General features: G+C 38.7%; 1 protein-coding gene across 13 annotated transcripts in view; it reads left to right on the top strand.

The window, feature by feature from the left end:
• CNST (consortin, connexin sorting protein) overlaps positions 1 to 14548 on the top strand; it is a 121736-nt gene that overhangs the window by 67409 nt on the left and 39779 nt on the right. For 8 of the 13 annotated variants that reach the window (XM_026003419.2, XM_026003420.2, XM_072732806.1 and 5 more), the window contains 2 exons: positions 9865 to 9915; positions 12288 to 12493. In XM_026003419.2, the coding sequence (XP_025859204.2) occupies positions 9865 to 9915; positions 12288 to 12493 (257 nt within the window). The remainder of the gene's footprint in view (positions 1 to 9864; positions 9916 to 12287; positions 12494 to 14548) is intronic. The other 5 variants (XM_072732813.1, XM_072732812.1, XM_026003421.2 and 2 more) reach the window with 1 other exon arrangement.

Raw genomic sequence — 14548 nt, 5'->3', positions numbered from 1 at the left:
ATTTATTTATTTATTTATTTATTTATTTATTTATTTATTTCAGAGAGAGAGAGAGAGAGAGAGCGCACGTACAAGCACAAGCAGGGAGAGGGTTAGAGATAGAAGGAGAGGGAGAGGGAGGAGAAGGCTTCCTGATGAGCAGAGAGCCCGACATGGGGCCAGATCCCAGGACCCTGGGATCATAACCAAAGCCAAAGGCAGATGCTTAACTGACTAAGTCACTCAGGTGCCCCTTATTTTTATCTTCTTTAATTTCTTTCAGTATTGTTTTGTGGTTCTTAGTGTACAAGACTTGTTTCACCGTGTTTAAATTTATTCCTAGGTATTTTATTCTTTTTGATGCTATTGTAAATGGAATTGTTTTCTTAACTACCTCTTCCAATTGTTCAGTACTAGTGCATAAAACTACAGCTGATTTTTGCATATTGATTTTTTATGCTGCAAATTTGTTGAATTGATTTATTAGGCCTAATAATTCTATCTGTGGATTCTTTTTTTTTTAAGATTTTATTTATTTGTACATGAGAGACACAGAGAGAAGCAGAGACATAGGCAGAGGTAGAAGCAGGCTCCCTGTGGGGAGCCTGATGTGGGACTTGATCCTAGGATCCTGTAATCATGACCTAAGCCAAAGGCAGACGCTCAACCCCTGAGCCCCCAGGTGCCCCGTATGTATGGATTCCTAAGGGTTTTCTAGATGTAAGATTATGTTATTTGCAAATAGAGATAGTTTTACTTCTTCCTTTCCACCTTGAATGCCTTTTATTTCTTTTTGTTCCTTAAATACTCTGGCTAAAACTTCCCATATTACATTGAATAGAAGTGGTAAAGGTAGTTATCCTTTTCTTATTCCTGATTTTAGGGGAAAAGCTCCCAATTTTTCATTTGAATATGATGTTTGTTGTACGTTTTTCATGTTTGGCCTTTATTATATTGAATAAGTTCACTTCTATTCCTGATTTATTAAGAGTTGTTATCAAAAAAGGGTGTTGGATTTTGTCAGATGTGTTTTATACATTATTAGATGATAATGTGTTTTTTTTTTTCATTCTGTTAACCTGATGTATTACATTGATTGCTTTTATGTTGAACTACCCTTGAGTTCATGGGATAAAACAAACTTGATCACGGTATATAATCATTTTCATATGCTGCTGAATTTGTTTTTCTAGTATTTTGTTGAGCATTTTTACATGTACTTTCATAAGGGATATGGGTCTGAAGTTTTTTTTTTTTTTTTTTTTTTAGTGTCTTTGTCTGGATTTGGGATCAATGTAAAGCTGGCCTCATAGAATGACTGTTTCATCCTCTTCAAATTTTGGGAAGAGTTAAAGATAATTCATGTTAATTTTTCATTTCATGTTGAGCATTTTTACATGTACTTTCATAAGGGATATGGGTCTGAAGTTTCTTTTTTTTTTTTTTTTTTTTTTAGTGTCTTTGTCTGGATTTGGGGTCAATGTAAAGCTGGCCTCATAAAATGACTCAGTTTCATCCTCTTCAAATTTTGGGAAGAGTTAAAGATAATTCATGTTTATTTTTCTTTAAATGTTTGGTTGAGGGGCAGCCCAGGTAGCTCAGCGGTTTAGCGCCACCTTCAGCCCAGGGCCTGATCCTGGAGACCTGGGATCAAGTCCCATGTTGGGCTCCCTGTGTGGAGCCTGCTTCTCCCTGTTTGTGTCTCTGCCTCTCTCTCTGTGTTTCTCATGAATAAACAAATAAAATCTTTAAAAATATAAAAATAAAAAGTATTTGGTTGAATTTATCAGTAAGCCATCCATTCTGCTAATAGCTGCCTTTTAATTGAGGAATTTAAACCATTTACAGTTTAAAGTAATTACAAGGAAGGACTTACTTCTGGCGCTTAGCTATTTGTTTTCTGTTCTATATGTTTTTTGTTCCAATTAACATAATTATATTTTAATACATTGTCCTTCTAAATGATATGGAAAAAACAGGAATTACAAACCAGAAGTACAATTATCCTGACTTTTATATTTACATATATTGTTTTTGTTACCCATGTTTTTATTTCATGTGAGTTTGAGTTACTGTTTAGTGTTCTTTCAGCCTAGACTCCCTTTAACTTTTGCTGTAGTATAGCTCTGCAAGTAACAACTGCCTTAGCATTTGTTCTTTTGAGAATTTCTTAATTTATCCCTCACTTTTTTAAAAAAGATTTTATTTACTTATTCATGAGAGACACACACACACAGAGAGAGAGAGAGGCAGAGACACAGGCAGAGGGAGAAGCAGGCTCCATGCAAGGATCCTGACATGGGACTCAATCCCGGATCTCCAGGATCACGCCGTTGGCCAAAGGCAGCGCTAAACCGCTGAGCCACCTGGGCTGCCCACCCTCGCTTTTTTTTTAAGGATTGTATTTATTCATGATAGACATACAGAGAGAGGCAGAGACATAGGCAGAGGGAGAAGCAGGCTCCTTGCAGGGAGACCGATGTGGGACTCGATCCCAGGTTCACACCCTGAGCCAAGGGCAGATTGTTCAACCACTGAGCCACTCAGGCGTCCCTCTCCCTCATTTTTGAGGATAGTTTTCTTAGATATAGAATTTTTGGTTGATTGCCCTTTTCTTTCAGTACTTTGAATATTGCCATCTCATTGCCTCCTGACTTCCATTGTTTGGGAAGAGAAATTAGCTGTGATTCTTATTGAAGATTCTCTTGTTTGTGAGGCTTTTCTGCTTTCAGAATCCTTTTTTTTTTTTTACTGTCACTATTTGCAGACAACATGATACTAAACATAGAGCATCCTAAAACTCCACACCAAAAAAAAACAACTAAAAGTAATAAATGATTCAGTAAAGTGGCAGGATATAATATAATACCCAGAAATTGATGGCATTTCTCTCTTGCTGATATGATGAATCACATTGATTGTTTTACGAGTGTTGAACCAGCTTTGTGTCCCGGGGATAAATCCTACTTGGTCATGGTGAATAATTTTCATAATGTACTGTTGGATCCTATTGGCTAGTATCTTGTTGAGAATTTTTGCATCCATGTTCATCAGGGATATTGGTCTGTAATTCTACTTTTTGGTGGGGTCTTTGGTTTTGGAATTAAGGTAATGCTGGCCTCATAGAACGAATTTGGAAGTACTCCATCTCTTTCTATCTTTCCAAACAGCTTTAGTAGAATAGGTATGGTTTCTTCTTTAAACATTTGATAGAATTCCCCAGGGAAGCCATCTGGCCCTGGACTTTTGTGTCTTGGGAGGTTTTTGATGACTGCTTCAATTTCCTCCCTGGTTATTGGCCTGTTCAGGTTTTCTATTTCTTCCTGTTCCAGTTTTGGTAGTTTGTGGCTTTCCAGGAATGCATCCATTTCTTCTAGATTTCCTAATTTATTGGCGTATAGCTGTTCATAATATGTTTTTAAAATCGTTTGTATTTCCTTGGTTTTGCTAGTGATCTCTCCTTTCTCATTCATGGTTTTATTAATTTGAGTCTTCTCTCTCTTCTTTTTAATAAGGACTGGCTAATGGTTTATCTATCTTATTAATTCTTTCAAAGAACCAACTCCTGGTTTTGTTGATCTCTATAGTAATCAAAACAGTATGGTACTGGAGCACAAAGAGACAAATGGATCAATGGCACAGAATAGAGAACCCAGAAATAAATTCACAAGTAGGTGGTCAAACTTTCTATAACAAGAAATAAGAATGTACACCAAGGAAAAGGCAGTCTCATCAATAAATGGTTCTGGGAAAACTGGACAGCTACATGTAAAAGAATGAAACTGGACTGCTTTCTTACACCATATATAAAAATAAACTCAAAATGGATTAAATAGAGACTTAAATGTGAGACCCGAAACCATAAAACTCCTATGAGTAAACATAGGGAAAAAATCTCTTTGACATTGGCCTTAAAAATGATCTTCTAGGTATGTCTTCTCAGGCAAGGGAAGCAAAAGCAAAAATAAACTATTGGGACTACACCAAAATAAAAAGTTTTTTTTTTAATTTTTATTTATTTATGATAGTCACACACACAGAGAGGGGGGCGGGCACAGAGACATAGGCAGAGGGAGAAGCAGGCTCCATGCACTGGGAGCCCAACGTGGAATTCGATCCCAGGTCTCCAGGATTGCGCCCTGGGCCAAAGGCAGGCGCTAAACCGCTGCGCCACCCAGGGATCCCTAAAAAGGTTTTTTATAGCTAAGGAATAAGAATTCTTTACGCCATGTCTTTTATTCCATGACTTATTCACTCTATAACTGGAAGCCTGTATATCCCTTATCTCAGATTCTCTCTCTGTTGCTACCTCTGCTTTGTACATATGAATGTATGCACTCTCTCTCTCTCTTTCTTTTTTTTTTTTTTACTCTCTCTCTTTCAAATAAATAATTCTTAAAAGAAAAAAGGAAACATCAAGTCATTAACCTTTGGGATGTGATATTAGCTCTGTTTAAAAGATGGAAGGCAAGGGCACCAGCTTCCCTCAATGGGTTAAGCATTGGACTCTTGATTTTGGCTTGGGTCATGATCCCGGCTCAGGTCAGATACTCAACTGACTGCGCCACCCAGGCACCCCTCAGCTGGCTGAGTTTTAAAACAAAATTTGTTCTTGAGCACTTATTGAGCACTTGCTGTTTGCCGGCTACTGTAATATGTGCTTTCTATCTCATTTACTCTTCTTTACAGCCTTGTTAAATAGGTAATACAATTAGCTTCAATTTATAGATGAAGCTTTTGAAGCACAGAGAGAGTAAATAACTTGCCCAATATCATTTAACTAATAAGTGACACTCTTTGGATTCTATCCCAGGTATTCTGACTTTAGACTTAGCCTAAATGTTACACCATGCTATCTCACTTTTGCTGACATTTTTCTTTTAAGATTTATTTATTTATTTTAGAGTTGGGGAGGGGCCGAGGGAGAGGGAGAATCTCAAGCAGACTCCACACTGAGCAGAGCTTGATCTCATAACCCTGAGATCACGACATGAGCCAAAACCAAGAGTCAAATGCTTAACAGACTGAGCCACCCAGGTGCCCTCGCTTTTGCTGAATTTTAAAATATGTTTAAAGGAATTCTTTTTCATATTGGAGTTACCATAAATTACCACAGAACCATTATGGTGCATGCCTCTCCTCTGTGTTACCAACCACACTTGAGAAGATGAGATGAGACCTCGGAGAAGAAGAATGGATGGTTCACTCTGAAGGGAAGTGGGAAGTGGTGGAGTTTGATGTGTGTTAGCAGTTGTCTCTGGATGCTAGTGTAGCTCTCCCTTGGGTTCCTAACTTGATGTAGCATCAGTGCAGTGAGCACTTCAACACTTAGTTCAAGGAAAGTATTTTTATAAAATCAGTGGATCTTAGAGATGCCTGGATGGTTCAGCAGTTCAGCGTCTGCCTTGGGCTCAGGGCATAATCCTGGTCTGGGGATCGAGTCCCACCTCAGGTTCCCTGCAAGGAGCCTGCTTCTCCCTCTGCCTATGTCTCAGCCTCTGTCTCTGTGTCTCTCATGAATAAATAAATAAAATCTTTTTAAAAAAATCAGTGAATCTTAGGTTTTTTTCCTAATATGTTTCTTCAAAAACTTAGTGCTAAAAAAAAAAAAAAAAAAAAAAAACTTAGTGCTCTTATTTAAAAGGAGAGAGGCCATCGAATTGTGGATAAATGGAAATGCCTACTACTTTCTGATCTAATTGTAATTTCTTAGGAGACTTTATGTGATAGAAAGGCAGTATATTTAACAGATGGAAAACTGAAGGATTAAAGAGACTGACTTGCCTAGTCCCAGAACTAGGAAGCAGTAAATGTAGGGCTCAAACCCAGACACCCTGACTCCAGTAATCTCTCCTGTAATCTCTGATGAATTTCAAGTGCTTCATCTATAATTTATAATGTTGCTGTGAGAATCAAGTAACATAGTGTAATGGGCTTGTGGTATACTCCACAAGAGGCACTAACATTTGGTCAACCTTTGTCCCAGAAGTATTGGGGCACCTGGTCTGTGTCAGCACCATGCTCAGGGCTGAGGTCATGGCACTGTAGCATACACCTGCCCTGTAAAGGCTGACAGTGTGAACAGGGCAGCCTGTTCTCTTAAGACCACACGATCCTGCGTATCAGATGATATCCCTATACTTTGAGTAGTAGTCTGTAGAATTTGAAATGTATTAGGCCTTTGTTTTTACATTATATATTTGTTTGTTTAATTATTTTCTGAGAGATATAGGGCGAGCACCAATGGGAAAGAAAGAGAGGGAGAAGCAGACTCCTCACAGAGCAGGAGACAGTTCGGGGCTCAGTCCCAAAACCCCAGGATCATGACCTGAGCTGAAAGCAGATGCTCAACTGACTGAGCCACACAGGTGCCCCTGTATTAGGCCTTTAAATAACCCTTCTCATCCCCAGCTTAGCTTACATCATCACTGTGAACATTTTATTCTAAGCATCATCACTACTTCGACCTTTACCTCAGCCTCAGTGCCTTCTGTGTAGCATCCTGCTAATTCCCACTTTGTCCCTGGTAAGTTTTCATTCTCCTGAGTACTTACTACCTGAGGTACCAGGTGTGAGGTATTACCTTTACCTAAGTTCATCATTCTCACAGGTATATTTATAGATGACAGACCAATAGTAGATTAAGTAGCAGAGAATAATGTGAATAATAATATCAGGGTACATTCCTAATGTTTCCACGTAAAGGATACTACTATATTCTCCCACAGTGTGTCTCTTAACCACTACCAGAGACATATTCCAATTTGAATAAAAAAATTATATGTCAGAAGACAGGTACCATATGATTTCACTCATATGTGGAACTTCAAAACCAAAATAAATGAGCAAAGAAAAAAAGGACAAACAAAATACAGAATATTAATTATAGAGAACAAACTGGTGATTACCAGAGGGGAAAGGCTGGGGGAAAAGGGGAATAAATGAAGGGGATTAAGAGAATACTCATATTGAACACTGAGTAATATAAAGAGTTGCTGAACCACTATATTGTAGACTTGAAACTAATATGACACTCTACATTAATTATACTGGAATTAAAATAAATAAAAAATTATATGTCAAGGGTCACCTGGATGGCTCAGTCAGTTAAGTGTCCAGCTCTTAATTTCAGCTCAGGTCATGATCTAAGGGTCCTGGAATTGAGCCCCACATTGGGTTCCATGCTGGGAGTGGAGCCTGCTTGGGATTCTCTCTCTCCCTCTCCCCCTGCACTCCCACTGACACACTCTCTCTGAAAAAAAAAAAATTATGTATCAAAATGAATAAAATTTGGGTGGTATGATAAATTGAATAAAATCTCTCAAGGTAATTCTTTTAATTTCTGGTGCAAAGTAGTTACAAATAATAAAAAAATAAAGCCTCAGTGGGTTCAAGTAAACACTGATGTTTATTTTAGAGCTTGATGAAGTTGACAGGTATTGTTAGAGCCTATGAATTTGTCACCATCTGCATATAGATAGTATCACCAAATTGCTTAGAGTTGTTTTTTTTTTTTGCTTAGAGTTTTAACCATAACTTATTTGACTTTCACAAGTTAAAGTAAACAGAATTTTATGATCCTGTATAGATTAATATCTAGCAAAAGAAAGTTTCATTTAAATTGAATAAGACTTTGTAGCAAAGATGAAATTACATGTTGTATATATTTTTATTTGGCTTTCCTTCTTATCTATAAATGTCTTTACCAGAAAATTTTTATGTATCAAAAGGAACTTTTGTACTAATTATGATATATTATTACACTTTTTCAAGAAAACTTTTGTTATACTTATGTGACATCAAACTTATTTTGAAATCTAGCATGTTGACTACATTATCCCACTCTCTCTGGGCCTGCAGTGTTTCTGCTGAGAAATCCACAAATACCTTCCAAGGGTTGGCTAGTGTGTGAGGGATTTTTTTTTCCTTTGGGGTTGCTGTGTTTTTTTATTGTTATTTTTGTATTTTAGAAATAGTTTATCAGATTTATTACAGGAGCGTTGAGAGCTAGAAACCTGAGACTTTTGGGGGGGATCCCTATACCCAATGTGGGGCTCCAACTCATGACCCCAAGATCAAGAGTTGCACACTCTTCTGACTGAGCCAGCCAGGTACCCCTCCCTTGCTGTTTTAAAAATATTCTATTTTTATTTTAGATAGTTTTATTATAATGTATCTTAGAGAAGATCTTTTTAGGTTGATAATTTTTGGGAACCTATAAGCTTCATGAGCTTAGATGTTCAAATCTTTCTCCATATTTGGAGATTTCTTTAGACATTACTTCTTTTTGTTAATTTTCTGCCCTCTTTCTCTCTCTTCTCCTTCCGAGACTCCAGTAATACATAAGTTATTTCTCTACATGATATTGCACAATTCATGTAAGGTTTTTTTCACTCTTTTTTCTTTTTGCTCTTCTGACCAGATAACTTTTTTTTTTACAATTTTTTTCTTTTTTTTTAAAGATTTTATTTATATATTCATGAGAGACAGAGAGAGAGAGAGAGAGAGGCAGAGACACAGGCAGAAGGAGAAGCAGGCTCCATTCAGGGAGCCTGATGTGGGACTCAATCCTGGGACTCCAGTACACCCTGGGCCGAAGGGAGGTGCTAAACGTCTGAACCACCAGGGATCCCCTGACCAGATAATTTTAACTGACATACCCTTAAACTCACTGATTCCTTCTTGTGCTTGGTTGAGTCTGCTGTTGGAGCTCTCTGTTGAATTTCTCATTTCAGTGTATTCAACTTTAGGATTTTGATTTGATTTTTATTGTGGCTTCTATTTCTTTATTAAACTCATTTTGTTCATTTGCTGTCTTCCTAATTTTGTCTGTTTCTCTGTGTTGTTGACTAAATTTCTTTAAGAGGATTATTCTGAATTCTTTGTCAAGCAGTTCATAAATCTCCATTTTTGTAGAGCCTTTTATTGAATCTTTATTAGTTTCCTCTGGTAGTGTCATGTTTCCTTGATTATTTATGATCCTCGTAGATTTGTGTTGGTACTGCACATCTAAAGAAGCAGTCTGTACAGAATAGCTTCAGCAGGGAGACTGTTAGTCCGCCTGTCCAGAGATTCTGGATGGGCCACCTAGTGGTAACCATGGGCAGGCTTGGCGCTAGAATCCTCGGGTGGACAAATCTGGTGCCTGAGTTAGCAGGTGGACAGGCCTGGTGGTTTGGTCCACAGGGGACAGCCTGCTGCGTGGGTCCACTGAGGTGGGCCTGATGCTTGAGTTCATGTGGTTTGGCCTTGGGTCCTAAACTCTTGGGGGTAGATGAGGTATCAGGGACCACTGGGATGGCAGGCCTGACACTTCTGTCTATGAAAGCCAGCCTGGCTCTGGTGTTGGCTGGGAGCCTGTATCAATGAGACCCAGCCTGGAGCCTGAGTCAGCAGGAGGTTGCCTGGAACCAGGGTAATCCCAGAGCCTGGGTCTATGGGAGCTGGCCCAGAAGCTGGGGTCATGGTAGCCAGCCTAGCTACATTTCTTAAATAACAGAATCACTGTGGAGACTTTAAATGCTTGAGATGGTCAGACCTAGGAGGAATCTGAGGTCTCATCTGGCCAATCCCTTAGATTGATTGATTGATTGATTTAGATTTTATGTGTTTATTCGGAGGAGGGACACAAGCAGGGAGGAGGGGCAGTTGGAGAGGGAGAAGCAGAACCTCCACTGAGCAGGGAGCCCACCACGGGGCTTGATCCCCAGGACCCTGAGATCATGACCTGAGCCAAAGGCAGATGCTTAACTGACTGAGCCACCCAAGTGTCCTGAATCCCTTCATTTTCAAGATGAGGAAACTACAGTAAAGAGAATAAAATGTCTAACCCAAGGTCACTTGGAAAAATAATGACAGAACTGATGTCTCTTGCTCCTATTCTAGAGCTCTTTGATTTATACTACTCTGCCCCAGCAAGGAATGTTATCTTAAGAGGTAAGTTTGATAATTAAGTTATCTCTGAAACTCATGATCTTCAACCCCAGTAAATAATCTTTTTGTGGTATGAGTCTTTCAAGTTTCCCTGAACTCTTAATTCATTTGGAATGACCCATGTGAGCCTAGTTCATATTTTCCATCCCCTCCCTACACTTGGTGATTAAAGTACTATATTCTTTCTAATTGTTTACATTAGCCTTCCATTGCTCTTGGAATCTTTTGGCTTGTATATATGCTTTTGGAACTTTTGTTGGTTTTGTTTTATGACTAATACTCTTCTTTCTGTTATAATTTCTTTTGTTGGCTACATAATTTTATTTACCAACAAATGGCATGTTTATATATGTATCCATAACATTAATCATTAAAGTAACTTGACAATGGAGCTAACAGGAACCATGGCCATTATGAGTCTACACGATCTAACTAACTGAGATAATCACCGTACATGTTTCCAGTTCACTATTTGAGACCCTGTTCTGACCTCCTGTAGAATCAGAGACCTCCTTTAAATTCTGTCCTTTTTCATTACCTTTAAGAATCTGGTCCTTATTTGGTAATATTCTTCAAGGGTTTTATTTAACTCCCCTTTACTGAAAATGACCATGATATAATTCCTACATTTTTTTCAAGGAAGAAGCATGGAGTAATATTTGATAACTATATGGGAAGAATTTAATCAAGAGAAGTATAGACTTTGGGAGGCTGGCTTTATCACAGTCTAGATGAGACTGAATGTCTTGAACATATTAGTGTGGCCAGGGAAAAGGGAAAGAAACAGTAGTTCTCTTAGTTTCTTTGTAGTTCTCTATGGAAAGCTTCTCTTCTCACTCTGGCACTTTTGCCATTTGGGTAGAAAATTAGAAAGAAGAATCATCCCTGTTTTCACAAATACCATCCTTGCAAAATGGCAGGCTATCACCAGGCCTTGTATTTCCCTATCCCAAATGATACAAAATTCATAGAAGAGAATTTTCTAAAATATAAAGAATCATCATAGGTAATTAATTTTAGAAATCACAGTACTTGGAATTTTAGTGCTGAAGACACTGCTGGTTGTAATTACAATAACCATGGCCCATAAATTTTTGTGATGTAGGAGTTTTGATCTAATGAAGATGAGACCTTTCATCAATCACTGTAATACAGTCCAGCATAATATAGGGCTATATACAGTACTCAGAGGAAAGTAAGTTTACATTAGGCCCATGGAATACTAAAAATACGTGGATTTTGTTTGGGTAAACATTAATAGGTATAAATGGGAAGAAAATATTATGTTAGAATCTGTAATTGCTCAGAAAGGTACAGAATATTTTACTAGGGAAATGAAGAACTGACCCGCCTGGCTAGAGCAGTGGGTTTACTTACAAGTTCTGGGGACACTCTAGAGAGTTTGCAGGGGGCATCCTCAAATGTGGTACATACACTGAATTACTGAGAAAGATCCCTTCTGAGGCTGATCACCTAAATGTACAGATGGAGACAATCTTTTTGAGTATGAAAATTAGAAGAGATACCGAGACTTCAGTGAAGGATGAAGTTATAATATGTAATGATTAAACTTTTTAAATTTGGTACATCATTTCAGGAGCTGCAGGCCAAGCATTTATTCATTGATGATTTTTTTTTTTAGAAGTTTGTATTACTTAACTTCTTATTATGAAAAAATTTTCCATGGCCATTAGCTCTGGCATCTGAATTCATGTTGCTCTCCTGGGATCCAGAAGTAGTTCTACAGTTATCAGACCAGAGTTTAAAGAGAAGGGCTTAACTTCCTTAGCCATTTTATATGATAAGTGTATTTACTTTGCTGCTTAATTGTTTTATTTTGAGCAAGCCAGGATTTCCAATTACAGCTAATCCATTTTTCCTTTGGTTGAATCAAGTTTGTGGTCAGGTTTTAATCTGCATACTTTCCTTTAGATCTCTCTCTTTTTTTTTTTAAGATTTTATTTATTTATTCATGAGAGAGACACACAGAGAGAGATAGAGAGGCAGAGACACAGGCAGAGGGAGAAGCAGGCTCCATGCAGGGAGCCCGAGTGGGACTCCATCCCCGGTCTCCAGGATCACGCCCTGGGCTGAAGGTGGCGCTAAACCGCTGAGCCACCCAGGCTGCCCTCCTTTAGATCTCTTTTTATTAACACTCTTAATTATAAGTCTGCAAAAAAATGGTTCGTGTTTGTGCTCATAGAAGCAGATGATGGCACAGTTTAATGAGGATAAAAACTTGTGGTTCTTGGTCCCCCGCCCCCATATGATTAGCTTTATTTGAAAATGTTATGGTTAGCAGGCATGATTATTTTAAGGTATTCCATCATGATGAAACTTTATCCTAATGTGGGCATTTTATTTACTTCCTCAAGGACTTTCTTCAGGAGCTGCCACAGCTTCAATGCAAGAAAATGCACTAAGTGTGTCCACACATGCTGTGAGTGATGAAGAGTCTGCAGAAATAAATGCTAATGATCAACCAGAAGCCCCAAAGCTAGTTCTTCAGTATCTATTCTCACTCATACGAGGGGAAGTAGAGCAGTTGGATTCCAGAGCACTTCCCCTTTGCCTTCACCAGGTACTCCATGAAACCCTTCACTTGTAGCCTCACTACAGTTCTGGGACCAGGGTTTGAAATCACTGAAAATGAAATTCTCTGTAATTGATCCTCCCTGACTTGTCACTGGGGAGCCCAGGAGGTGACCGTGGGTCTGGCTGGTGGGAAATTTAGCATGTGACTACTGGTGGCCACATACTGGCCTTGAATAATCAATCGGTGGTTCCCGCAATCACTAACTTCCTTTATGTAGTGAATTAGCTGTGTATGAGTAAGAGTCAGTATAGCAGCGCTTCATAAGTACCTACAAGATGCCAAAAAACTCTGCTAGATACTGGGCAAAGATTACTTATCAGAATATGTCTTTAAGGGAGCAACTGTGGAATAGGAGAGACATTTCTAGAGATTAATAATTGGAGATGTCTGTACTAAGTGTAGAAAGATATTTAAGATTCCACAGAAACACAAAATGCGTGATTAACTTTTTCTGTGGGCATCAGGGGGAAAAAAGGTGACTGCTGAGCTGGGGTTTGCAGAGTATGTAGGCGCTCACTAGAAGAACTGAGTGGACTGGTGCAGGTAGAGAGAGCAGCTCCTGCAAAGGCATGGCTGAGCTGATGTTGGAGATTAAGATGGAGAAGAAGTGGGAATGGACACTGGATGGCTGGGGGCAGTGATCACCACCTTCCTTCTAGGGGCTGGGGGTTTTTAATGGTGGGAGTGCCAAACCTAATGTGAATTTTAGAAGAATCACTCTGCCGATGACTGGGAGAGTAAATTAGGAGACAAGGAGCTAATTCAGAAAAATAAGATATGTATGAGATGCATTTAATTTTTCCTTTAAGATTAAAATATGAAAATAATGGAGAAACTAAGACTCCCTCACCAAGCAAGTTCCTTATAGTTCTGGGGCCAAGTTTCTTTATTCCATTTAGTGTCTCTGTTTTTGAAACACTGTGGGAGAAATTTGAATATAGGCTGTATATTTTTTTTTTAATTTTTTATTTATTTATGATAGTCACAGAGAGAGAGAGAGAGGCAGAGACACAGGCGGAGGGAGAAGCAGGTTCCATGCACCGGGAACCTGATGTGGGATTCGATCCCGGGTCTCCAGGATCGCGCCCTGGGCCAAAGGCAGGCGCCAAACCGCTGCGCCACCCAGGGATCCCTAGGCTGTATATTAAACAACATTATTGCCCTAATTTCTTGAGACTGGTAATAGGATTGTAGGGTGTTCTTTTTTTTTTTTTTTTTTTTTAATGTATTTATTCATGAAAGACATGGGGAAAGAGAGAGGCAGAGACACAGGCAAAAGGAGAAGCAGTCTCCATGCAGGGAGTCTGATGTGGGACTCCATCCCGGTACTCCGGAATCATGCCCTGAGCCAAAGGTAGATGCTCAACCGCTGAGCCACCCAGGCATCACAGAATTGTAGGTTTTATGGGACAGTATCCTTGTTCTTGAGAGATACATGCCCAAGTATTTGGGAGTGAAGCAACAAAGTGCCTGTATTATGATATTTTCACTTATATTACTTATATTTCAGTAGGAAAAGTATATAAGAAAGGGAAAGACCAAGAGAAAAAGCAAATTTGGCAAAATGTCAACATTTGACAAATCTAGGTGAAAGCTAAATGGCTGTTGATTTTACTCTTCTTTGAACTCTTCTGTAGAATTTCGATAAAAAGTTGAGGAAAAGGACATTTGGAGTAAAGATGGAAATAGCAAAGGTAGTCAAATCTTTTCAAGGAGTTTATGTCACTGGGCTGTTTTTATATTAAAGGTAAAAAGAATGCTCTTTTCTACTGGTATATGATCCGACAGCCAGAGCAGTTCTAGTAGATCTGGATCAGACCTGAAGATTATTTAAAGTTTTTAAAGTTTATTTATTAATTTATTTTTATTTTTTGTAATCTCTACACCCTAAGTGGGGTTCGAACTCATGACCTGAGATCAAGAGTCGCGTACTCTTCCTATGAGCCAGCCTGGCACCCCTTATTTAATTTTTTTATGTCTTAAACTAAAATTCTCCATTGCCCCCATCCCCGAGAAACATATCAGTTTGCTGAATCCTGT

Source organism: Vulpes vulpes, chromosome 13 (genome assembly GCF_048418805.1).
Source record: "Vulpes vulpes isolate BD-2025 chromosome 13, VulVul3, whole genome shotgun sequence".
NCBI classification, from domain to species: Eukaryota; Metazoa; Chordata; class Mammalia; order Carnivora; family Canidae; genus Vulpes; species Vulpes vulpes.
Note: the sequence above shows the minus strand (reverse complement) of the source record. Positions and strands in the feature narration are given on the sequence as shown.